The sequence below is a fragment of the Balaenoptera physalus genome (assembly GCF_965194825.1).
Source record: "Balaenoptera physalus genome assembly, chromosome: 14".
NCBI lineage: Eukaryota > Metazoa > Chordata > Mammalia > Artiodactyla > Balaenopteridae > Balaenoptera > Balaenoptera physalus.
The window spans coordinates 30,116,304-30,143,403 of NC_138893.1; the positions used below are offsets into that span (position 1 = coordinate 30,116,304).

Below are 27,100 nucleotides of genomic sequence, written 5' to 3' on the forward strand. Positions count from 1 at the left end.
TGGGAGGCCCATCACTACAGAGTCTGGCAGCCCTGCCCCCAACCCGCACCTGTGCTCAGCCAGGGCTTCGACTGTGCAAGGTCAGCACCAGACCCCGAAATGTCTTTGGGATTTTCTTTTTTTAACGCAGCGTGGGTTCCGGCCTCTTGAGAACAAACAGCTAGAGCAAAGGCCCTGGAAGCAGAGTGGGGGACAGTGGTGACGGTGGAGGAAGGGGCAGAGCAGGGCCCAGTGGGGCTGGGGCACATCTCGTGCCACAGGGGCACCGGCCGAGGCACCGGCTGCTACACCGGCAGGGTCACCCTGCATCAGGCTTGAAGGAAGGGATGGAGAAGAAAAGCTGGTCAGAAAGGGAGAAACAAACATTCAGACCGAATTGAGGAGCATAAGGTGAAGTTACTGGGGCTGGTGTGAAAGCAAGAAGACGGCTCTGGCCGACACGACAGGGCGGGGTGCCCCCGGAGGAAAGTCTCCCCCTGCCATGACGTGTTGAGTGAGGGGAGCCTCACTCTTCTGGGGGGGTCCGTCCCCTGCCACCCAGGGGCCCACACCCCGTCCCTGGCTCCCACACATTCTGGACCTACCTCCCCATCCTGAGTCCCGCGTGGCCGACACTCAGGAAGGACCGAGGCGAGGGCTGCCTGGGAGCCCTCGTAAAGCCACCGAAGCACTGACAGGGGCCACTTCAGGGCCCTCTGCGCCCAGGCTCGAGGCCAGACAGCGGAAACGGGCGCTCTGCACACCAGCTCCGATGCGGGCTCCAGCTGGGGCTACGTCTTAGGGGCACTGCTGGCTGGGACCAGGGTCCAGACATCAGCAGCAGAGGTGCGTGGCTGCTCTCCAGATACCTGGGCCCCCCCCCGCTGAGTGCCGCCCAGAGTATCAGACTTGGATGGCGCAGGGGTCAGAGCCTAGCAAGTACTCTTGCTGGGCAGCATTTCTTATAGGACTGGGAATTCTTAGCTCTTTCTCCTCCTCTCCCCTCCCTTCTCGACAACTCCTCCGGAACCCCTTTGCTCTGTTCACTGCTGGCTGCTCTGTGCTCTGCAAAGGTGAGACACACAGTCTCCTCTCTGTGTAATCCCCGTCCATCCATCCATCCATCCTCTCTCCTGGGGCTACATCAACACAACCACAACTGCACACTGGGGATGAAATCAGCTGATGTCTCCACTGCTGACACTGGTTTCACCCCAGAGAGAGTCGTGGGATCACATTTTCTTTATGAGAACATAAATTAAGTGGGTGGCACACAGCCATGTGCTGCCCTGGTCTATACTGACCGTGCACGTGTCTCTCCAACTCCACGTTCAGTGACATCATGCTGGTGGCTCAAAATCAGCCATGATGGGAGAATTTACACCATGGCAAGTGGCAAGCGCTACCAATCAAGACTCCCCCCCACCCCTACACAGCTAGTTGTTACATTTAAAGCACTTGAACTTCTTAATTCTCCAACTTAACTATGTTTCCTTATAGTTAAAAACAATTGCACGAGATAATGATTTGTACACTTATATATAAATAAGCCAGGGTTCACAGATGCATGGTAGGGCAATTTCTAAGGTAATGACAATAAATCTTAATTACTATTAACCCTGGGAAGGTCTTCTGAGATGAGAAAACCTTTAGTTTATAACATTTTTTGAGTTGTTTAATATTATATTAGCCAGGCGGGGGCCATAGGAGAGCTGTGGCCTCTTTCTCACCTGTGGACCTCCGTGTAGATCTTTTCCTCTGCTGGAAAGTCTTAACCTCTCTGCCTGCCAGAGAATCTGCCTTTCCTTCAAGATTCAGCTCAAATGTCACCTCCTCCAAGAAGCCTTCCTGGACTTTCACAGACACTGCTGGCTGTGCCCTTCACAAGCAAACTCAGTCCTTGGCAGTGTGGTGTCCCCAAGCCAGCCTTACCCATTCTGTGTTGAGTTTGTGTCTCTCTTCCCCACAAACCTGGGGGATCCTCCAGGGCAGGGGCCTGTCTCACTCACATTCATAACTGATCACAGTCCTCACTAGATCAGGTTTGGGTGGTGAGGGCAATCTCCCCTGACCCTCTGCTCCCCTGCCAGGAGAGATGAATACCGAGGGAATGTTTCGGGCCTTTCTCTCCAACGGCCCCACCTCTGGAGAGAGGACTGATTAATCTCATTGATCTCCAGCCACCCCCCACTGATTAATCTCATTGATCTCCAGCCGCCCCCCGCCCCGCCTCTCATTTAGACAGAAAGGAAACAAGGCAGAGACCCATCCACAACATCTGGAACAGCTGCTGGGCTAGGAGGGGGAGGGGCAAGATCCTTCAGGACTTACCTGCTTCACTACCTGGGACCTTTAGCATGTTAGCCTTCAGCTTAAGAAAAATTTACTCTAAAATGCTTTCTTAAAAACACATCTAACAGGAATGCAATTCCAGTTACAAGAGTATCAAAAAGAGGGGCTTCCCTGGTGGCACAGTGGTTAAGAATCTGCCTGCCAATGCAGGGGACACGGGTTCGAGCCCTGGTCCGGGAAGACCCCACATGCCACAGAGCAAATAAGCCCGTATGCCACAACTACTGAGCCTGTGAGCCACAACTACTGGAGCCTGTGCTCTACAACAAGAGAAGCCACTGCAGTGAGAAGCCTGCGCACCGCAACAGAGCAGCCCCCGCTCGCCGCAACTAGAGAAAGCCCGCGCACAGCAACAAAGACCCAACGCAGCCAAAAATAAAAACAAATAAATTGATTTAAAAAAAAAAAGAGTATCAAAAAGAATAAAATATTTAGGAATAAATGTAACAACAGAAATGCAAAACTTATACTCTGAAAACTACAAAATATTGTTAAAGGAATTAAAGATCTAAATAAATGGAAAAGTATCCCACGTTCATGTAATGGAAAACTTAGCATGGTTAAGACAGCAAAGTCCCCAGAACTACAGACTCAAGGCAATCACTATCAGATTCCAGCTGACTTCTTTGTAGAAACTGATGAGTTGATTCTAAAATTCACACAGAATTGCGAACGACCCATAATAGCCAGAAAGAATCTTGAAAAAGAGAACAAAGTAGGATTCACACTTCCCTTTCTCAAAACTTGCCACAATGCAACAGTGATCAAGTCAGTGTGGTACACGACGGATATAAAACTCAATGGAATAGGACTGAAGGTTCTAACAGAAATAAAACTGTGTGTGTAGGTTAACTGATTTTCAACGAGGGTGCCAGGACCATTCAAAGGGGAAAGAATAATCTTTTCAGCAAATCGTGCTGGGACAACTGGATAGCCACATGTAAAAGAATAAAGTTGTACCCTTATCTCACATCACAGGCAAAAAATGAACTCAAAATGGCTCAAAGATCAAAATGGCTCAAATGTAAGAGTTAAAAATAGAAAACTCAGAGAAGTAAACATAGGGGTACATCTTCATGGCCTCAGATTTATCAAAGGATTCTTAGATATGACACCAAGAGCATGAGGAACAAAAGAAAAAATAGATAATCTAGACTTCATCAAAATTAAACTTTTGTGCTTCACAGGATACCGTCAAGAAAATGCAAAGACAACCCACAGAATGAGAGAAAACATTTTCAAATCATATATCTGATAAGGGCCTTATACCCAGAATAAAGAACTCTTACAACTCAATGATAAAAAGACAACCCAATTTAAATATGGCCAACAGATCTGATATATATTTCTCCAAGGAAGATACGCAAATGGCCAGTAAGTACATGAAAAGATGCCTGACATCATTAGTCACCAGGGAACTGCAAATCAAGACAATAATGATACTACTTCACCACCCACTGAGATGGCCAGAATCTAAAAGTCAGATAATAACAAGCGTAGGAGAGGATGTGGAAGAATCAACGCTCACACGATGCTGGTGGGAATGTAAAATGGTACAGCTGCTTTGGAAAACAGTCTGGCAGCTCCTCAAATGATTAAAACTAGTTACCATATGACCCAGCAATTCCACTCCTAGGTATATACCCAAGTGAAAAAAGCCAGTCACAAAAGAGCACATAATATATGGTTTCATTCATGTATTTCCAGCATAGGGAAATCTGTATAGAGAGAAAGTAGGTTAGGGGCTGCTCAGGGCTGGGGAGATGCGGGGAGGGTAGCTAAATGGTGAGGGGGGTAGACGGCCTCTTCTAGAGGAGATGCAAATGTTCTCAAATTGACTGATGATGATGGTGTGTGAATATATTAAAACCCCTTGAATTGTACACTTTAAATGGGTGAATCGTATGGTTGTGGATTATATCTCAGTAAAGCTGTTTTTTAAAGACCACATTTAAAGAGAATGGTAAAAGCTAATATGGAAATCTGACATATGACAGAGGTGGCATTACAGATCAGAGGGGAAAGGGTGGGCTATTAAAAGATGGTGTTGGAACAGCTGGCTATCCACATAGAAAATAAAATTAAATCCCCTGCCTCACGCCATGCACACACAGCAAATTTGTGTGTGCAAATTTAGAATCTGAATGTGCAAACCAAAACTTTAAAACTTCTGGAGAAGAATGTAGAAGACTGGTTTTCTAACTATGGGGAGGGGAGGATGTCTTAAACAAGATACAAAATGCACAAGCCATAACAAAATGAAAATGGATCAGATTAATAAATCTGATTATAATTCAATTTAAAACTTTTGTTCAACAGGACACCATAAACAAGGTGAAAAGACAAACTACAGACTGGAAATAAATGTTTGCAATATAGATAACTGACAAAGGAGCAGGAGCAGATTGTATAAAAGATTATTACAAACTACTTTTAAAAAGACACGCATCCCATGGTAAAGTGAACAAAGGATATGAATAGGTAATTCACAAAAAGGAAACCTGAATGGTCATTAAACACTGAAAAAGCGCTCAACCACACTGAAAGTACAGGGAACGCAAATTGTATTAAAACAAGATATTATTACACACTTTTCAGGTTTGGAAAAAATTTTTTTTAAATAAATACCTCATGGTACAAAGAATTGGCAAGGATGTGGGAAAATGGGATTCTTTTCCACTGCTGGAGGGGACAGAGTTGGGCGCATCCACTTTGGCGTGACTGGCATATCTAATTAGTAAACCGTGAACCCGTTCGCTGAGCCACTTCTCCTGCTTCCGAATCAGGGCTTGGTTAAACTTCCCTGATGACAGTAATCACTGAAATCCTGCTGAAAGAACGAAAAGATTCCCCGGGTCTAAAACTCAGACCCACCAGGGACAGACCTGGTAATATGTGTATTTAACAAGCTCTCCAAGGTGATGCTTATTACCCGGCAAGTGTGGGGAAAATTGTTCTAAAGAAAACCTAGCCCATTTTCACAGGAGGCATGCCAACACGGCTCACCACAGTATGATTTATAATCGTGAAAAAACCGGAAACCATCTACACGTCCATCAACAGGAGACTGGAATACAAATTGTGGGACAACCGTACATTGAAGTGCTCCCACATAACTCCAGCCTCTTTGCTGGCCAACCCTGAAGTGCTCATTTCCAGAGGCTGGCCAGGCCTCTAAATAAATATGTCCTTTGTGTGATTTTCCCTGTTGGTGCCATGTTGCATGAATACAGTTGAGGGCAGCTGGAAGGAGTTCAGTGCTGGGATTCTTCTACCTTTCCAGTAGCTGACTCTTTCCACCAAGAGGTGGAGGGACTCGCCCTCGCCAGCTCCATGATGGCGGCGGGCTGCCTAGAGCAGGAGGGCCTTCTGTAGCAGGCGCCCCAAACCCTGGTGCGTAAGATGCTCCTCCAAAGAAGGGTTCTGTGGTCAGACGTGTTTGGGGATGCGGGCTGCCCTGCCCTTCTCAGCCTCACAATGCCTGTCTCCTTACTGCAGCCACTGGGGAGACCTGCCTTACAGAGACTCAGACGCGACGATAGCATCGGGAATGCGGCTGGAATCGTGGGCATATTAGCCTAAAGCAGCCCAGATTCTCCCAGATTACTCGCCTGCAGAACCCCTTCCACGTGACCGCCTTTCCTAGAAATCCCTCTGGCCCTCGATGGGGCCTCCAAGCAGCCAGACATGGGTGGGACCAAAAATAAGTGATGCAAAGAACTCTTTTTCCAAAGGCCAGAACCTAAGTGTGTGAGCCATGAGTAGGTGGCGCGGGCGGCCGGCTGCCTGGGCGGTGGAGGCGGTGGGAGCGCCGGGGCAGAGGGCAGAGGCCCAGCCCTCCGGGCACTCACAGCCGCTGCTCAGGCTCTGCCAGCTTCAGACGCGCAGCCGAGCGTGAATTTCCTGCGGCCAGGGGCCCTACCTGGGTCCCCTGGGGTCTGTGCCCCCTCAGCACCTGAGCACAGTGCATAAGTGGCACACAGGAGATGTCCTTCCTGACCCCCTCTCTCCTCACGCCTGCCGCTGAGGGGTTTGCACCGTCCTGCCAACTCCTCCGCCCCCGGGACCCCAGGCCACGGCTGCGCCCCACGGCTCACCTGCCAGGGGAGGGCCTGGCAGAATGTGGGTGAGGCCGTCGGATCCCGCTCAGCACACAGCCGGCAGCCCCGTGTGGAGGTGCGCCCCAGGAACCAGGGCGGGGTGACGGGGACGGGTCTGCCAAGGATTCCTGGGGGTGACACACCTGGTCGCAGGGGCGGGGGTGGTGGAAGGGAAAAGGAAACTGGACGCATGGCCCAGTGTGTGAGCATCAGCTCCTGGCCCGAGGCCTGGGGGCCGGGGGCCGGGCAGGCACTGCGGTAGGAAGGCCTTCAGGCCCCTCAGCTGCCCCCAGGGCGGGGTACCGGGGATGGCTTCGTCCAGCCTCTGGAAAGAGCACTGGGGCAGAGACAAGCGGCCTGACCCTCTGAATCCTGGTGTATCATCACTCCCTCAGCCGGCTTCTCCGGCTGGACCAGTGCTGGGGACCTCGGCGACGACGATGACGTGGCCTCGCCTAGCGAGCTCATGCCTGGGTGGGGGGGAGACACGCATGAACGGACCGTCACAGGAGCTAGAGTAGCTAATCCCAGCGTGAGAGGGGCTGTGAGAGGCGAAGTGCCGACTGCTGAGAAGAGGATGAGTGAAGGCGTGTGCATGTATATGTGTCCATGTGTGCATGTGAGTGCATGGGGGGCACGTGTGCACGTGTATGTGCATGCGTGTGTGCATGTGTGCACGTGTGCCTGTACACACGTGTGTGTGCATGTGTGCGCGTGTGTGCGCCTGCATGCGCGTGTGGGCATATGTGTGGACATGTGTGTAGGTGTGTGCATGCACGTGCACCTGTGTGGGGTGGGAAGGAGCCCGTCACAGCCTCACCATGGCGGGGTGGGGGAGAGAGGTGACCCCAGCGCCATGTCTCGAGGTGGGGACGGCAGGGCCAGGCCCGGCCTTGAAGGCCACCTGGTGTCGTCTGAAGAGGGAGGGACGAGGGTCAGATGTAGGCACTCGGGCTCCCCGGGGCCCTGGAAACCAGAGGTGGCCCCCCGGAGAGTGTCAAGAGTGAAAGTTTATGAACCTAATTCAGTTTTTTCTTTGGATCAATAAAGTTTCTGGGTGGGCTCATTCCAGAGGACGTCTTGCTTTAAAGAAAAGGTTGGACGGAGGACAAAGCCGCGTGGGGAGGCTGGGGTGGCAGTGCACCCCCCTGCCCAGGGCGCTGGGGTGTGGCCAGGGGCCAGCCCGTCTCCGGCTAGAGCTTGGGTGAGCCACCCTGGCCTTGGGCCTCAGGGCCCAAGGGGGCCAGGAGCAGCCAGCCCACCTGGCTCGTCGCCGGGTCCACCACAAACCGGGCAGGTTGGCACGTCTCTGGTCCTCGTTCCCCCGGCTCTGAAGTGGGGACGATGATGGTTCCTACTTCTTACGCGCTCAAAGAGGACTATTATTATTATTCAATTTCCCGACCGTTAGAATGCAAATAATAGTGCCTGCTTTGTCTCCTTTAGTGGTGGAAAGGACACGCACGCACGTGAGAGCTCAGGATGACAAACGGCTGGCCGTCACCTTGACACGGGCAGATGGAGGCTGGGCCTTGGTCTGGCGTTCAGCAGCCCACCTGGGGCACAGGCCAGATTGGGGGGGGGCAGGCAGAGCCTGGGGGCTCGTCGGCTGTGGAAGGAGAGAGCGGGGGATGGCAGGGCTCTCCCCAGGCCGCACAGACGCTAGCCGTGGGCACCCCATCTGGGACAGGCCTTACTGGGACAGGCACGCCAGCCTGGAGAAGCTCTCCCGGTCCTCTGGCCAGGCCCTGCTCAGGGAGGAAGGAGGTTTGTGTGTGCATGTGCAGGGGGGCCCGGGAGACCCCTGCACCCACGTTCCTGGCAGGCCTGGGGGCAGGCTGTTGTGGGGGGGAGGTCTGGCCCCCTGCATCCCCTCGCTGCCTCACACTTCGTACCAGCACTTTATGTTCTGCCGGGTTCTTAACGGTTTTTTCTTTAAATATATTTCTGGGAAAGCTGTATTTTTACTCTTGTCCTGCCAGGTTTGTGTGCACTCCTTTAGGCAGTAAAATCTCCACATGAAGTCATCCTCAGCAGCTCATAATCGAAACGCTGGGTGTTCAGATAACAAAGCGATTAAGAAAACCAGGCCTGAGTGCTCTGGACAATGTGGAAATGACCAGTGCAGTTGGGATCCACGTTTTCCTTTGGCTCGTACCTCCGTTTGACGCACGGCTGACGGCTGAACATCGCAGCAGACGCACGAGGGCTGGGAGCCTCTCCGTGGGCCAGGAGGCCACCTGGAGTCCTTGCCCGGCCCTGGGCCCTGCTGTCCAGACGCGTCCCAACTCCTGCACCAACAGGATGGAACACTTACTACTGGGAGAATTGTACTCACTCATCCACGCGCATGACGGCTTTGGAGGCCAGGCTGAGGACGAACAAGACACGGCCCCCGCCCGCCACCCCCCCAGAGCAGGTGACGCAGGTGGCAGCGAGTCTGGGGGAAGCTGGTGCAGGGGGAGGAGAGGACAAAGGGGACAGGGACGCAGGGGAAAGAGGAACACAAGAGCCGGCACCTCCTTAATCATTCTTCCTACAGATGTAACACCTCGATCTTAGCTTTCCAGCCTCCTGAACTGTGAGAAGATACATGTCTGTTATGTAAGTCCTCCAGTCTGTCTGGCCCGAGCAGACTAAGACATGGCATCAGAGCAGAGGAAGGGAGGGAGCCCACGTGGCATGCCCCTGGGAGAGCAGTGACCATTCTGTAGAATGTCCCTCAATTTTTTTGTTTTTTTAAACAGATTTATTGACATACAATTCACAGACCACATCAATCACCTATTTAAAGTGTTTTGGTGTATTGCATTACTAATTTTTCTAAATCGTGGTAAAATACGTAGAACATAAAATTTGCTATTCTAAATAGCAATTTACATTTTTAACAGTACAATTCAGTGGCACTCATGACATTCACAATGTTGTGCAACCATCACCACTATCTAGTGCCAACAGGTTTAAAAAAACCCTTCAGAAACCATGTTCCCATTAAGCAATAACTCTCCATCCCCACCTTCCCTCAGCCCCTGGCAACCACCATTTGACTTTCTGTCTCTGTGAATTTGCCTCTTCTGGGTATTTCACATAAGTAGAATCATAGAGTATTTGTCCTTTTCTGTCTGCTTATTTCACTGAGTGTAATGTCTCAAAGGTTCATCCATGTTGTAACATGTGCCAGAAATTCATTCCTTTTTATGGCTCAATAATACCATCATAAGGTGTGACCAACAAGGGATTAGTCTCCAAAATTTACAAACAGCTCAATGCAGCTTAATATCATCAAAACAAACAACCCAATCAAAAAATGGACAGAAGACCTAAATAGACATTTCTCCGAAGAAGACATACAGATGGCCAAGAGGCACATGAAAAGCTGTGCAACACTGCTAATTATTAGAGAAATGCATATCAAAACTACAATGAGATATCACCTCAGACCAGTCAGAATGGCCATCATCAAAAAAATCTACAAACAATAAATGTTGGAGAGGGTGTGGAGAGAAGGGAACCCTCCTACACTGTTGGTGGGAATATAAATTGGTACAGCTACCGTGGAGAACAGTTTGGAGGTTCCTTAAAAAACTAAAAATAGAGCTACCTTATGATCCTACAATCCCACTCCTGGGCATATAGCTGGAGAAAAACATGGTCCGCAAGGATACATGCACCCCAATGTTCATCGCAGCGCTGCTTACAATAGGCAAGACGTGGAAGCAACCTAAATGTCCACTGACAGAGGAATGGATAAAGAAGATGTGGGGCTTCCCTGGTGGCGCAGTGGTTGAGAGTCTGCCTGCCAATGCGGGGGACGCGGGTTCGAGCCCTGGTCTGGGAAGATCCCACATGACGCGGAGCAGCTGGGCCCGTGAGCCACAATTACTGAGCCTGCGCGTCTGGAGCCCGTGCTCCACAACGGGAGAGGCCGCGATAGTGAGAGGCCCGCGCACCGCGATGAGGAGTGGCCCCCACTTGCCGCAGCTAGAGAAGGCCCTTGCACAGAAACGAAGACCCAACACAGCCAAAAATAAATAAAGAAATAAAATTAAAAAAAAAAAAGATGTGGTACGTATATATAATACAACAGAATGTTATTCAGCCATTAAAATGAATGAAATAATGCCATTTGCAGCAACATGCGTGGACCTAGAGATTGTCATACTGAGTGAAGTAAGTCAGACGGAGAAAGGGAATGCAGAATCTAAAAAAAAGAGATACAAATGAACTTATTTACAAAACAGAAACAGACTCTCAGACGTAGAGAGCGAACTTATGGTTACCAGAGGGGAAGGGTGGGAGGGAAGGATACTTAGGGAGTTTAGGATTGACATGTGCACACTCCTATATTTAAGATGGATAACCAACAAGGACCTACTGTATAGCACAGGGAACTCTGCTCAATATTCTGTAACAAATGAAATGGGAAAAGAATTTGAAAAAGAATAGATACATGTGTACATATAACTGCATCACTTTGCTGTACACCTGAAATTAACACAACATTGTTAATCAACTATACTCCAGTATAAAATAAAAAGTTAAGAAAAAAAAATATTCCATCATAAAGAAAGACCACATTTTGTTTACCCATTCACCGGCTGATGGACATTTATTTGGGTTGCTTCCGCCTTTCAGCCATTGTGAAGAACGGTGCTATGAACATTTGTGCACAGGATCTGTTCATTTCCCTGTTTCAACTCCCTCCTCACTGTGGTACAACAGAGTCTTCCCATGTTTATGGGGAAGGGCACCCAGGGCTGCGGTGCCCTTCTCAGCGCAGTGTCAGGAGTACGTGATGTCTTACTGCAGCTGACATCCGCCTTGATCACTTGGCTAAGGTTGAGTCTACCAGAATCCTCCACTGTAAACTCCCCATTTTCCCCTTTATAATTGCTAAATATTTGGTGAGGGGTAGTTTAAGGCTATGCAAATATCCTGTTTATGCTTAAACTTCCAAAGGGCTCTGTTTTCAACCTGCCAGGTTGGAGATGTCGAATGATGGGCTAGGGCAGAGGTCACAAGGCTACTGATGCCAGAGGTTGGGAGGGCCGGCTGCAGGCCGAGGTTGGGGGAGCATCCCTGGCTGGGTTTACGGTCACAGGCCTGGGCAGGTTGCCTGGGGGGAGAATGAAGGAGAGCAAGTGGCCTCAGCCAAGCCAGCCTGCAGCCTGCGGCATCTGAAGATCAAGAAGGAGAGGAGGCTGAGAAGGAGCCCCAGGGACGACCGTGTGCTGAGGGCCGAGAGGACAGCGTAGCCTCAGCAGGCGAGACCCTGGAATCTGCCCTTAGTTCTTCAAGATGACAGGCCCGCGGTTTCTCCCCCCACCCCTGCACCTCTGCCCATGCCCTCCCCTCTGCCTGCCTCCCTCCCTCCCACCCCCCGCTCGCCCTGCTCCCTACACATCCTCCCTCTCACCCTCCAACTCAGACGCTGCATCTTCTGGGACCACTCCAGGTGCCCAGTGGGATGTGACCACTCCCTTCCCTTGGCCCAGACTCCTCAGGACTTTGGTTGTGCCCTTGGGACAGCTCAGAGGCCAGGTATCACTCCCTGTGAACTTGGACCTCGGATGCAGGTCCCGTGTCTGGTTTTCCACAGTCCTGATGCCCCCACCACTTCTGCACACAGGACACCTTGTGAAGTTTAAAGCCAAAGGGAAGCCCCCAGCAGCCCTGAGTCAGGCTCTGCGTGTGTGAGGTTCTGGGGATCCGAGGTGACTATGACAAAGTCCCTCCCTGGGGGGCGCTGCTCTGGGGGAGGGAACGAATCCCAAGGGCACTTTCCCGCAGGGAGACGAGCCGCCGCTGGCGTGGTCCCCAACTCCCACTCTCTGGCGAACCTGTAACCCTCAGCACTGTTCTGCTGGTTTGGTGCAGCTGTGTGTTGAGAGCCATATGTCAGAAATGACTTTCTAGGGCTTTCCTGGTGGTGCAGTGGTTGAGAAGCCGCCTGCCAATGCAGGGGATATGGGTTCGATCCCTGGCCCAGGAAGATCCCACATGCCATGGAGCAACTAAGCCCGTGAGCCACAACTACTGAGCCTGCGTGCCACAACTACTGAAGCCCACGCGCCTAGAGCCCGTGCTCGGCAACACGAGAAGCCACCACAATGAGAAGCCCGCTTGCTGCAACTAGAGAAAGCCCGCGCACAGCAACGAAGACCCAAAGCAGCCAAAAATAAATAAATAAATACATTTTTTTAAAAAAAAGACTTTCTATTCTGTGCAACAACAAATATTTTGGCAGGAGGGTCTCATCTGCTTATCTTGCAGGTTTCACACATGTGCACACAGAGAACACGCGCTGTCCGACGGAAGATGTAACTCACAGAGGAGCCAGCACTGGGGTGCTGAGTCACCTGCTCCGAACCAGGTGCGACCACAGACCCAGCTCCCAGGGCACCGGGGCCGGGGTGGCGGACCTGAGCCTGGTGTGTGCACGGGCACAGCATGATGACCCCAGGCTCAGGGCAGCTGCACTGCGGCACCTGGGCCTGTGTGCCTGCAGGCTGTGAGGGTGGCTTTTCGTTTCCCATGTCTCAAATGTGAACCTGGACCTGTCCAAGTCTCAGGGGTACGAAATCACCGTTTGGGAAGGTAGAATCTTCGGTGTTTCGGGCTGGGAGTGCGAAGCTGCCCAGCTCCATCCTGGCTCTGAGACTCAACGCTCCATAACTGGGAGCAGGGACCTTCCCTCTTGGGGCCTCGCTTTCCTCGTCTACAAAATGACCGAGTTGACACAGGTGACCCAGAGTCCAGAGTTCCATGCTCTCACCCTGGTGACAACGCTCAGCAGCTGGTGAGGGTGGGGGCAGTGGGACCCTCCTCCACCCCGTGGGATGACAGCACGGCAGCATCTTTCTCGGGAGCAATAAGGCAGGACTTAAACTACATGTTCCCTGTGACCCAGTCGTTCCATTTCTGGGAATTTATTTTATTTTATTTTTATTTTTATTCCTTTTACTTTTTGGCTATGCCACACAGCATGTGGGATCTCAACTCCCTGACCAGGGACCAAACCCATGCCCCCTGCAGCGGACGCACAGAGTCTTAACTGCTGGACGGCCAGGGAAGTCCCTGGGAATTTATTTTAAAGTAATAATCAAACAAGTATACAGAAATATATGTTTGTGGTGAAATCCAGATCAAGTCTGGAGTTTAGTTAACAATGTATGTACCAAATTCGGTTTCTTAGTTGTGACAAGTGGACCGTGGAATGTAAGATCCTAACAAGAGAGGAACCTGGGTGGAGAGAGGACAGGAAGCCTCTGTGCCATCTCGGCCACTTTTCTGTGCCTATGAAATTATTCCAACATGAAAAGTTTATTTATTTATTTATTTTTGGCTGCCCTGGGTCTTTGTTGCATTGCGGTGGCCTCTCCCGCTGCAGAGCACGGGCTCCAGGTGCCCGGGCTTCAGTAGTTGTGGCGCACGGGCCCAGCTGCTCCGTGGCATGTGGGATCTTCCCACACCAGGGCTCCAACCCGTGTCCCCTGCATTGGCAGGCGGATTCTTAACCACTGCGCCACCAGGTAAGTCCCAAAAAGTTTATTTTTAAAAACACCCACACATATGTCTATATAAGAATTTTCACCTCGACATTGTTTAAAATAGTGAAAAAGTAGGAACAGCAATGTCTTCGAGCCTGGGAATTATTAAACACATAACAGCACAACCGTGTCACATGTGCCTTGCAGCTGCAAAAAGAAGGTGGCTCCATGTACATCGACACAGACACCCAGGGTATATTAAGGGGGAAAACAAGACTACTGAGCTTTATACTTATGGTATAATCCCATTAAAGTAAAAAAGTATGTGTTTATATACACACAGAAGAGTCCGGGGGGACCTATGTCAAACGGCAGCAGTGATGATTTTCCCCGGGAGCACAGCACCGAGGCGGCGTCCGCTTTCCAGCGGACGTATTTCCGTGTTATTGGAACAGAGTATTTTCTTTACAAGGTGCTTCCACTGCTTTGTACAAGGGACCACCACCTCTCAGTGGATTTCTGCAGAAGCCTCCTAACCGGTCTCCCTGCTCCTGCCCTCACCGCCCCCCTCAGTAACCTCTCAACACAGCAGTCAGAGGGACCCCTTCCAAACCTGAAGTCAGCTCTGTCCTCTGTGCAAACGCCACCATGGGCCACCCTGGCAGAATAAAAGTAGAAGCCCTGATGTCTCTCACTCCCTGTACCGCTGCACCTGCCGCCACGGCAGACGGCACCCCACTCCCCTGCACACTGCTCACGGTCTAGAGCCCCTCTTGCCTTCTCGCATAGAATATAACCTGCCGATTTTCCCTCGCCATCGCCCATCCTCCTCTGCTAGCCCGCGAGCCCACGCAGCAGGGACTTCAGTCTCCCCAGCATGCTGACGGCTCCCGAACACCCATCCCATGAGAGCTGGTTAAAGGAGTGAACTCCGAAGAAAAAACACGAAAATACTTCCATTTATGAGTTTCTTTGATCTCACTGATGGGCTGGACTCTGTTACCACCAACACCACGACGGCCGCTCTACCTTCCGAGGTCCTCCTCCCAGGCACGTGGGGACACGGATCCCAGGTAATGCGTGGGGACCTTCGGGGATGTTTGGGCCGAGGCTCAAAATGTTCACATTTACTATGTTACGTTAAGTTTCTTGAATGGAAGTGAATACATTTAGTCTTCTCCTTACACAGGCTTATCCAATCTTTAAAAATGGCTGCTTGTTCCTCAAAAAGTTAAACATGGAGTCACCACTTGACCCAGAAATTCCACAAGTAGGTATATATCCAAGACAATTGAATATATATGTCTACCAAAAACTTGTACATGGAATTTCAGAGCAGCATTATTCACAAGAGCCAAAAAGTGGAAACAACCCAAGTGTCCATTACTTGATGACTGGATAAATAAAATGTGGTACATTCATGTGATGAAATAGCATCCAGTCATAAAAAGGAATTAAGTTCTCATACATGCTACAACTGTGTTTTCAGGCTGCCCTGCCCTCCACGTTCCCGCTTGCTCTGGAAACCCAGGCTCTCACCTGGCAGGTGTGTCCCCCTCACCAGACTATGATGATGAACAGCATCAGACGCAGGGCTCCCAGTGCCAAGCACACACCCAGCAGAAATGCATCTCACGTGTGCACAGGACGCATAGGAATATTCCGGTGCCCCATTCCTAATGCCCCCAATGCCCACGTCAGTATAATGGAGAACTAGCAGAAACTGAACAGCCATGAGTGGGCAATCCACGCCTACACACAGTCACGGGAGGATCTCACAGCGTCGGTGCCGAGCAGAAGCCAGGACACAAGAGAGAGCTCACTGCGTGTTCCACCTCATAAACACGTGGAGTCAGGAGAGCGGTCGTCCTGGTAACGGGGGAGTGACAGGAAGGGGGAATGTGGGGACTTCTGGGGGCCTGGAAATGTCCTGATTCTTGACCTGGGGCTGGTTACTGAGATATGTTTCATTCTGTGAAAACACATCAAGCTGTGCACTTATGTGCACTTCTCTCTACTATGTTATTTTTCAATAAGGTTAATTTAAAGGAATTTTAGGAAGAACCATGGAACATTATACAGCTACTGAAACCACGTGTTAGAGATCACAGGGAGCAGCTGTGTGCATGTGCACATGTGTGTACACAAGTGTGCGCATGTGTGTACGAGCATCCACACGTGTGCATGTGTGGTGCATGTGTGAGTGTGCATGTACATGGTGTGCCTGAGTGTCCATGTAGTGCCTGAATGCACGCATGCGTGTGCATGGGTACCTGTGCGTGCGTGTGCATGGGTGAGCGCACAGGCATCTAACCCAGGGGAATATCACTCCTTCAACCACAGGAGATCACGAGCCACGGCTAGTAGCACAAGTAGCCACATGAGGCTGCCCCGGAATATGAACCAACAGTACTGCCCCGTGTCACCAAGACTGCTGCCTTGTGGTCATCCGGGGATATGAAAAGACTCAAAACTGCCCACAGAGGAGACTGTAAAGGACATTGTCATTAATAACAATAATACTAGTTACTACACATTAATCACTGCTAGGAGCCAGGCAGCAGACCAAGAACTTTACCTGTGTCTCTTCTATTCTATTATTTACACTCATTTACGAGCGGAGGAGACCAAGGCTGAGGAGGACAGCCAAAGGCACACAGAGGGCAGCCAGTGGCTGGGCTGGGATCTGACCCGCCTGTGCCTCTGGTCGCCACGAGCACATGCTAACTCCCTGGTGCGTGTCCTCTCTCTCATTTAAGGAACATTTATCACGTCCTGCTCTACCCAGGCCTGTGGACACAGAGCTGACCAAGGCAGGACCGGCCCACAGGGAGCTTGCATCCACTGTGAGGGCAGAGCCAAGCACGTTTAGCCCCAACAGAGATGGGGACAAAGGGCTGGGGTGTCCAGAGGGTGGCGGTGCAGGGTCCACGCCCTCTGGGACTCTGAGACCAGGGCAGGAGCCCCAGCTCGAGCTTCCGGAGCCGCAGTGAACTGCCCTCTCCCCTTGCCCTCCCCTACCTGCTGGGAGCTCTGCCTGGAGGATAAGGGAGTGTAGCCTGGGGGCCCTCACTCCTAGAACTGGGGGTCGTGAGGTAGGGCACTGCTCCAGGGCAAAGCGAGGTTGCCGGGGGGAATCCACCAGAAAGGGTATGGGGGCGCAGATGAACAAACCGCCCTCCAGGCACGGCTGCGGACCCTCAGACCCTTGGCCTCCTTGCCGAGGTGAAGAGCTCGGCTGCGCATCCACCCCTCACCCCAACAGCCTCACGGCGACCTGGCCAAGCTTCTGCTGGGATCCCATTAACTCTGCACAAAAGACCCCAAAAGGTAGAGGCGGGCTGGTAAGCCGGCTCCTGGTGGGGTCGGGGGTTACCCCTAGTGTGCGGCATTGCTGACCGTGCATACCTGCAGCGCGGCCGACTCAAGCTACCAACACGGCACGGCCGGCCAGCGTCCGTACCTGCAGCACGGCCGATTCAAGCTACCAACACGACACGGCCGGCCAGCGTCCATACCTGCAGCGCGGCCGATTCAAGCTACCGACACGGCACGGCTGGCCAGGGCCAGGGAGATGCGCGCAACTGACTTTTTTTTTTTTTTTAAGACAGACCCATCTTATTGACTGATTGATTGATTGCCGTGTTGGGTCTTCGGTGCTGCGCAGGGGCTTTCTCTAGTTGCGGCCAGCGGGGACTACTCTTTGTTGCGGTGGCTTCTCTTGGCTTCCCGTGGCTCACGGGCTCTAGGCGCGCAGGCTCAGTAGTTGTGGCTTGCGGGCTCAGCTGCTCCGCGGCACGTGTGATCTTGCCGGACCAGGGCTCGAACCCGTGTCCCCTGCATTGGCAGGTGGATTCTTAACCACTGCGCCACCAGGGAAGTCCCCTGACTCTTGCAAGCTGGGCCCAGCTGCTCCAGCACTTCAAAGGCCTACATTACAGTTATGCCAGCAACACACGTCACCTAAGCCAAACGGCTTAGCGTCAATGTTGGGAAAACCGGGGAAAACCGGGGAAAAGCGGCCCCGAAGTGGTGGCTGGCACCCAAGGTCTCCCAGCTTACCGCCCCACCAGGAAACAAGTCACAGTGTGCCCCTGGGGTGCAAGGACAACGCTTCCGAGAGTGCTGTCCCGGGGGACCCAATGATGGTAACCAGACTCCGGGGACCGGGAGGGCACCTGGGCGTGCAGAGGGGATGTGATGACATGTCCTGTCTCCGGGATCTGGCCCCTAACACACACTGGAGAAGGTGCCACCCCTGGGCCAGGTGCGCTGGGGAACCACCGGGCTCAGCGCACCTGTCCCTGGGCCTCACCCGCTGAGCATAGCATGATGACTGCCCACAACAAATAGTGCGTGGTGGCCAAGCCCAGCTTTGCGGCCACCCAGGGGCCGAGCGGGCCGCACTGAGCCCACCCCCCCCAGAGGCCCTCTGAGTACAGCAGGGGTTCTCTCCACCTGGTGCCTTTGTTTTGTCAGGTTTCTGAAGGTATAAAGTCCAATTTTCTCCACCACACACAAAGGCAGAGGGGCAGCAGTGGTCCTCCGGGCCAGCTGGACCCGCTGTCACCCAGTCCCCGGGCTGGAGCAGGGAGCTGGCAGGCACAGTCCAGGCTCTGTTTGCCAGCCTCTTCAGCGGCTGCCCGGTGACCCTGAGCAAGGCCAGATGACCCCAGGTCTGTGGCTGCATGCTGGGACGGTGGGAGCTGGGCTTCCTCCCCGCCCGACGGACCCAGACGTGCCAAGAACGGATACCAGAAAAGACCTTGAAATTCTTGGATGAAGGTGGCCACCCAGGAAGCAAGGCAAGGGGCCGCCTCACTTCCATGTCAGGTCTCAGAGCACTGGGCCGCTTCCTAATGCCGACTCTGAAGGACAGACGGAGACTCAGCTGGCCGCTCTCAATTTAAAAATAGTGCCCTTTCTAAAAATAGGTGCAAAACCCAGAAACCCAGCTTGATGGGTCCCACTGCCCCCAAGCTAAACCGTAACCCTAAATCTAAATGCATGTCAGCAGAGAAAGGCCAACAAGTGACTTCTTGGGAACTGTGACCTATAAAGCCGGCCAGCAGGACCTGTGTGCTCTTTACTGACTTCCAGTAAAGGATGCAAGGCCTTCCTTACTAGGCCTTACTTCTGCACTCGGTCCAAGAACAAGCAGACAAACAAAACCCTCTACCTCAACCAAAAATTATTTCCAAGGGAAGAAAAATGCCCTCCTTACTCACACTTGCCTCTCAGTGCCACGGGATGCTGCAGGAAGGGGCAGCTCGCCCAGGGGAGGCCTTGAGCGTCTCAGGTGGGCCTCGCCCATCACCTGGCATGCGGTCTGTGCACATCTGAGCAGAGTGTGCATTAAGAATGCGTGGAGCTTCCAACGCCAAGCAATTCTCCCACGCCAGCTGGCTGTCCTACAATCCAAGTCAGTTCTGACACTGTCTACCTGGAGAGAGTGTCAGCTCCCACGGTTAAGGGCTCAGTCCCAGACTGTCCCCCACCCAACTTCAGACACCAAGGTCCAAGCGGTCACTGTGCTTCTGATCTACCCGCTATAAATCAGAGGTGCACCCAACCACCTCCTCAGGGTCAACTAATTAATTCGCTAGAGCAGCTCACAGAACTCAGAGGAACATTTGCCTACGTTTATGAGTTTATTTTAAAGGGTATTATAAAGGATACAGAGTGAGGTAGGAAGAAAGGGGCAAGGAGCTTCCACGGCCTCTCCCAGCACACCACTCTCCCAGCACCTCCACGTGTTCACCAACTCAGAAGCTTCCGGAAGCCCATCCTTCTGGGTTTCTACAGAGTCTTCATTACGTAGGCATGAATGACTAAATCATCGGCCACTGGTGACTGACCGCACCCCCCAGCTCCTCTCCCTCCACTGGGGTGTTAGGGGGGAAATGAAAGTACCAACCCTCTAATCACAACGTTGGTTCCCCTGGCAACCAGACCCATCCCTGGGACTTTCCAAAAGTCACCTCATTAACATAAACTCAGAGGTGGTTGAAAGGGGTTTGTTATGAACATGAGATACCTTTATTGCTCTTTATCAGTTAGGAAGTTCCAAAGGTTTTCGGGGCTCTGTGCCAGAAACAGAGAGGAAGACCAAATATATGTTTCTTATTATAAACCTCAATATCACAGAACCTAGCATGGGACATGTTTGGGTGAGGACATCACTGCTGAACGGAGACATAGGCTCCTGTGACAGCCCCTGCCCCACCACTGCCTGGAAATTTCCTTCTGGTTTATGGCTTTGTGGGAGAACAGTCTAGAACACGGGTGTCTGGCCTGTGAGGCCCACCACCAGCCATCTGGTTCTGGGATGCGCTTGTGTCAGGGAAGTGCAGGGGAAAGCCCCAGCAGCAAAGGGCTCAGAGCAAATCCCACCCCACCCCCCGAGTCCCTAGAATCCAGAGCTGTTGTCAGACGACTGTGCAGTGACCCGTGCACCCTATGAGCTCCCCCAAGAATGGCTAGAAGGGCCTTACTTTGCTCGTGTGGTTTCCTTTTTTAATATATAACTTCCTCCATCATAAAAAATTAATATAGCCATATCACGTTTGGAACTTGGAGATAAGAACAAAACATTACCCATAATTCCACGCATAGTGCACAGACCCACCCCAGACTCAGCACCCTACACTGCAACCACCCTCTTCCTCATCCGTCTCCCACTGGAGAACAAGGAAGGACCGAAGGAGACCAATGTTCAGACAGACAGACAGATAAATAACAGGTTGACTTCAATCCTCTAACTCAACGTACGTTGCCTTCCAGTCTCTTTCCCCCAACAAGCATGCTTATTCCAGAATTGTCATCACTCTGAAACAGGAAAGTTTGTCATCGGCTCCTGTCACTTCAGATTATATCATAGGCATTTTTCTGGGTTGCTACATACAAAGGGGTTTCCCCACCCCATCCCAGTTTCATTGTTTTTTTCAGTAAACCTTTTATTTTGAGATAACTGTAGATTCACATGTAGTTTCCCCTAATAATAACATCTTGCAAAACTACAGAACAATATCAAAACCAAAGTATTGATACACTTACAGTCAAAATATAGAGGATTTTCATCACCACCAGGATCCCTCATGTTGCCCTTTATAACCACACCCACCTCCCTCCTACCCCATCACACACCTTAACCCTTGCCAGCCACTAATCCGTTTCCATCACTATAATTTTATCATTTTAATAATGTTATATACAATGGGTTAGACAGCACATAATCTTTGGGGATAGGCTTTTTTCACTGGAGATCTATTTACCGTATCAATAGTTTCTTTTCCTTGCTGAGTAGTATTCTGTGCAATGGGTATACAGTTTAACTATTCATCCACTGATGAACATCTGAGTTGCTTCCAGTTTGGGGCTTGGAGAAAAACTGCTATGAACATTCATGTAGAGGTTTTTGTGTGAATGTAAGTTTTCATTTCTCTGTGATAAATGCCCAGGAGTGCCACTGCCAAGTCCTGTGACAGTTGCATGTTTGTTTATTTATTTATTTATTTAGGCCATGTCACGTGGCTTGTGGGATCTTTGTTCCTCAACCAGGGATTGAACCGGTTCCCTCGGCAGTGAAAACACAGAATCCTAACCACCGGACTGACAGGGGATTCCTGACAGTTGCATGTTTAGATTTTTAAGAAACCGCCAAACTATTTTTCCAAGTGGCTGTACCGTTTTATATTCTCACCAACAATGTCTAAGGGATCAGATTCTCAGCATCCTCTTCAGCATTAGCTGTTATTATTATGTTAGCCATTCTGATAGGTATGTAGTGATAGCTCATTGTGGTTTTTTGCATTTCCCTAATGACTAATAACGTTGAACATCTTTTTTGCAGCGGTCCCCAACCTTTTTGGCACCAGGGACTGGTTTCGTGGAAGACAATTTTTCCGCCCACCGGGGGCGGGGGTGGGATGGTTCAGGCAGTAATGCGAGCGATGGGGAGCGATGGGGAGAGGCAGATGAAGCTTTGCGCGCTCGCCCGCCGCTCACCTCCTGCTGTGCGGCCCGGTTCCTAACAGGCCACAGACCGGTACCGGTCCGCAGTTCGGGGGTTGGAGACCCCTGTTGTTATGTGTTTATTTGCTATTTGATGAAATGTCTATGCATTTTTTTTCAGTCTATTTTTTTCTCTTCTCACTGTGTAACCTCTATTTTTCTATCTTCATGTTCACAGATGTTTCCTCTGTCCCCTCCAAGGGGCTATCAAGCCCATTCACTGAGTTTTTTATTTTGGTTACTGTATTTTTCAGTTCTAAGATTTTCGTTGGTTCTTCTTTGCATCTTCTATTTGCTGAGACTTTCTACTTCTTTGTTGAAATTTTCTACTTGGTCATTTGTTTCAAGCATATTTGCAATTGCTTGTTGAAGCATTTTTAAAGCAGCTGCTTTAAAATCTTTGTCCTAACATCTGTGTCATCTCATTGCTGGTGTCTACTGACTGACTTTTCTCATTCAGGTTGAGATTTTCTTGGTTCTTGGTATGACAAGTGATGTTGTATTGAAATGTGGACATTTTGGGTATTATGGTATGAGACTCTGGATCTTACTTAAACCTTCTCTTTAGGCTGGCTTTTTGGGGAACACACAGCTCCAGCAGGTGAAAGAGGGTAGAGCTGCCAGAGGGGGTAGAAATCCAGGTTCCCCACTGGGCCTCTGCTGACACTGAAGTGAGGGTGGGGCACTGGTTGCTGCTGGTCCAGGGTGGGAGTTCCACCCTGGCTGGCAGGACCAGGAATGCCTCATGATTGTTCCCATGTGGTCTCCATCAACACTGTGAGTGGGAGTGGGAGGGGGCGGCCTTTTTACTGCTGGTTGGGGTAGAAGCACAGAATCTCCATGTGGTCACCACCGACACCCTAGCTGAGGAGCCTTCTTTATCGCCCTGGCTCCCTACCTACCTGGCCTCCTCTGACACCCCCCTCCACCCCAGTGGTGAGGGGCTCATTACAGCCTCAAGAAGGTGGGAGTCTAGGCTCCCCACTGGGCCCTTGCTGGCATGGATGGGAAGAGACCACAGTTTATTCTGTGGTATTGGGCTGGAGTAGAGTGGTTATCGTCTGTAAGTTTCTGTCTTGCTAGGCTGCCTGAGAGAGCAGGCTTCCGTGGGGGCTTTTCCTCTGTGTCCACTGGTGTTGCCGGGTTGCTGGCCTCTTCACTTCCAAGTCTGGGGTCTACGAAGCAAAGAGAAAACCCAGGGAATGCACCATCGTTTCATTCCTTGGGTCCTGCGGTCCCTGGCTGGTCTGCCCTCTTCTCTCCACCTTTCAGAGTCTTCTTATGTTTGTTTCATAGCTGACGTCCAGGGTTTTAGTTGCACTGAGCAGGAGGAATAGGGAAAGGACTTCTACTCCATCTTGTCAGAAGCATAAGTCTCTCCAAGTGCTTTCCATGGTTTAGATTGTTTTCTCTTGTAACCAGGGTGGGACTAGGGTGAAGAAGTAGTGGGTGTCTGACAGAAGACCCCTCAGCTCCCCGTAAAGTGTTTGCTTCGCAGAAGACCCTGGAGAGCTCTCGAGGAGCGCCTCAGGAAGGGGCTGGGCTCGGCATTCCCCCCGTGGCAGCCCCTTCCTCGTCTATGGTCTTGGCCGAGAGCACAGCACACACTCTGTGAGCGTAATCACCAAGCGCCCGTCGGGGCGTCACTCTTAGTGGCTAATTCGGCCTCTGTTTTACTAGAAGGAAAACATGAGTCCATGGTGTTGCCTGTGCAAAGCCAATGAGAAGGATATCTTTGGATTTCCTTCTTCCACAGCTTCAGCTAAACCTCAGCAATCTGGCCTTCTCCCTGCAGCCCATATAGAAAATGCAGATGAGCCTATTTCAAGGCTGACAAGTACAGGCGGTAAAACCGTACGTAAAACACAATCTCAATCATGCTTAAAAATACTAAAAGAAGGAGGGGGCTGGAAGGAAATATGCCATAATGTTAATTGATGTTATCGGTGGATTACAAAAGGATTTTTTTTTTAAGCTGCTTCTTTCGGATTGTTCATAATTTCCTAATTTTCCAATGTGAACATATTACATTTATAAAATTAAAAACAAATTTTTAAACCAAAATAAAATCTCTCCCATGAAAAACTAACTAGTGAGTATACGAAGCCATCACTGGCTGCTTGTCTCATGCGGACCTGGGTTTATACCTTGAGATCATAAGCTGTGGTCAAGACAGGACTCTGGGGCCACTGCACGAGACGCCAGCCAGATCCAGGACCTGGAAAGTGGAAATTACGCCTCTTCCCTGCGTGCCTGAAGCTGCCCTATTGCCAGCCTCGAGGCTTCCAGTTTTGGTGGCCCCTCGGGTGGTAATGCCACTGCAGGGAGTCACTCTGCAGCCACCTACCCTCCACGGGCCCCGGAGCCAGCACTACGCACCCCACACAGGCACCCTCAGGCCCCACAACAGAGAGTCAGTGCCACCAAAGGACCAAAAGTGCAGTAAACGCCAGCACTGCCAAGAACCCACCTCTCCGCACCGTGGGCTGGACCAGACTTGCCGAAGGAAGTCCTCCAGCACGAAGGCAAAAGAACGGCTCGTTATCTTGCGTGAAATAACCCCACAGCAAGGTGGCCTCCAGCCCGGGCAGACCGGGGCCCACGTGTGCCATCTTTACCAGCAGATACACCTTCGGTCCCGCCATCACATCCCCTCTGTGGCCTTGGTGGGTGGCCTTCATGTCGGCAGGCAACTCAGGTCCTGGCTTCCCTGGAAGGATGTGGGCCCTGGGGAAGCCAGCCAGCCCCCTGGCCAGGAGCCTGGGACCCACCCATAGCCAGGAGAGTGCAGGAGAGCGAATGCAGTCAGAGCCAGCTGGGATGCATCGCCAGCAGGTGCCCTCGGACCCACCCAGACCCCTCCAGCAGATGGTCAGTGCTGCCGGAGAACCAGACGGCACTAAAGAACCGACACTTCCAAACTCCAGGACAGACTGAGCAAACATTCTCAGTCGCGCCTTCCGATGGTACCGTCTAGGGGAAGCCCACCCCTTGGGCCTCCTGGGCGCTGTCCTCTGCCGCCCCCTCTCTCTTTAGGCCTCCCCTCTTCGCTACTGTGGAAACCTTGCTCTTGGTCCCTCTGCTGTCTGGAAATGATTGTTAACTTCCTCTCATAGAGGCAGGGCCACCGCGGGACCCTTGTGCTTGGTAACAGCTGCAGAGAAACCATCAGTGGCCGGCCGGGAGAGCAGGCCAGGCCTGGCCATTGGCTGTGTCTTTATTTATAACTTCTTTTACTTCCAGTGTTAAGGCCCCGCAATTTCAACCGAAAAGGTCGAGAGAAAAATGAATGCCTTGACATTTTTTCCAAACATCCTCCCAAAGAGCACTTGGCAAGAGAACTTGGTTTTGCTGAGAGCATGAGAACGCCTGTGGCCGCAGAGCCCTCCTTGGAGCGGAGCTATTTTTGTTTGGTGAGACATCTGTGCTCCGCTAGGCTCGACACTTGGGACTATAAAGGAAAAACAAAACATGTAAATGGGGACTAAAAGCTCTACCAAAATAAAAGTGGGTCGTGAGCCGTTCTGTCACATGTTGGGCGAGCGGCGGGAAGTGGCGGCAGCGTGGCGAGTGCCCCCGGCCTGCCCCTCGCCGGCCCCGCCCGCCCGGCGCAGGGCTCTGCCCCGACGTCCTCCGGCAAGCCTTCCCAGGAGGTTCCGCGTCTGAACCGGGCAAACCCGAGCCAAGCGCCGCCCCCCACGGGAGAGGCTGGGGCCCCCCACAACTGAGAGGGAGGCGAGACGAGTGGCTCAGAGCACAGACGGCCTCAGAGTCAGACTGCCGAGGGCTAGGCCCCGTCCGCCCCCCCGTGGGACCTTGGGCAAGTGGCTTACGCCTCCCGCCGCCCTTGACCTTCTCTAGAAAGTGGGCTGGGCAGAGCACAAGGCATGAGCTGCACGTAGGCCCGCTGTGAGTGCAGGGCGGACGGCAGCTCCCTGGGGATGAGGAGGCCCAACAGCCCCGGGAGGACGTCCGCTCAGGGAGGACTCGGGAAGCCTTCCAGCCGCTCCCTGACTTGGGGCTCAGATTCCAGAAGGTTCACTGTGCCTCCCTCCCCCAGAAAGGCTCTGAGAACACTCCCAGGAAGCTGCTGGGCCCGTTCCCCGGGCCAGGTGGCCCGGCAGCTGCAGGGCGGCCCCCGAGGCAGCTGATGCAGTTGTCTGTCCAGCTGCGGCGTGAGAACTAAGGGTCACGTGGCTGCTTCTCTCTCGCAGCCTCGTGCGCCCTCGACTGTCACCCAGAGTCGTCAGGGCACCTCTCCCCTGTGACTCCGCAGCGTCAGGCAGGGCAGGAAGGACGAGGGAAGAAGCAGGTACAAGAGGACAGGCTCCACGTGAGCATCCGAGGGGTCAGGACACACTGATGGGACGGGGCCGAGGTCACACCCCTCAGCTACCTCTGTGCTTCCCCTCCCCGACTCCTGCACCCTCCCAGGCTCCCTGGATCCCCCCAAGGTCTCACGGGTTCCATCTGTGTGCCACGTCACCCAGCCCCTGCCCAGCGCATGGGCCCCACCACCGATCACCTGCAGTCCACGCCTGCGTAGCTTCTCCGACCCAGTGCCCTCTGTGCCCCCTTCCCTGGCCAGCCTGGCCTAGCATCTCTGCGAGGTAGGGATGACACCTGGCCCACAACGGCCTCCCCAGGGGTGAGCCCACCAGCTGGGTGATGACAAAGTTACACAAGGCTTCAGCCCTACCCCAAGACCAGCACCCCAACCCTCCTCTAGGAAGTGGATTTTACTAATGGGCTGCAACTTACTCCAAGACAGCCATCGTTCAGTTACACATCCTCGTCTCTCCAATGCCTGGGGACACAGAGGTTTGAGTACAAAGCAAACTACACGAAGCTATCTGTTGACCTGAATTCCAAACACAGACAAGGGGGCTGGTACGCACGTGTTCCGAGGTGCATCCAGCGTGCTTCTGGGCCTGCAGCACGTGCAGGCCCCCTGGGCCACCACCCCTGATGCAGCCGGCATTTGCCGAGCACTGCTGAGCACTCCCGAGGCCCGGATCTGCCGACCATTCGCTTGTACATTCGTTCATTCATTCATCAACTCAAAATCAGGTCTGGAGTGGAGGCCAGCCTGGAGGACAGAAAAATGAAGGCGCCCTGGTCTGGGAGTCCAGGCGCTCTTGGGCTAGTGCGGAGAGGGACCTGTCA

The 27,100-nt window shown here is 52.2% G+C and overlaps 1 protein-coding gene across 10 annotated transcripts in view; it reads right to left on the reverse strand.

Annotated features, from left to right (window-relative positions):
* The window catches only part of LHPP (phospholysine phosphohistidine inorganic pyrophosphate phosphatase), a 137,704-nt gene that overhangs the window by 25,587 nt on the left and 85,017 nt on the right, over window positions 1-27,100 (reverse strand). Inside the window, exons 7-8 of one of the 10 annotated variants that reach the window (XM_082424694.1) lie at window positions 8,590-8,722; window positions 2,250-5,158 (exon numbers count right to left, since the gene is read on the reverse strand). The exons of 5 other annotated variants lie outside the window; for them this stretch is intronic. In XM_082424694.1, coding sequence (XP_082280820.1) covers window positions 5,114-5,158; window positions 8,590-8,722 — 178 coding nt within the window. In that variant the 3' untranslated portion in view covers window positions 2,250-5,113. Of the gene's footprint in view, window positions 1-2,249; window positions 5,162-7,972; window positions 8,723-22,381; window positions 25,386-27,100 lie in introns of those variants that run through there. 4 more of the 10 variants (XM_082424693.1, XM_082424696.1, XM_082424688.1 and 1 more) reach the window with 4 other exon arrangements.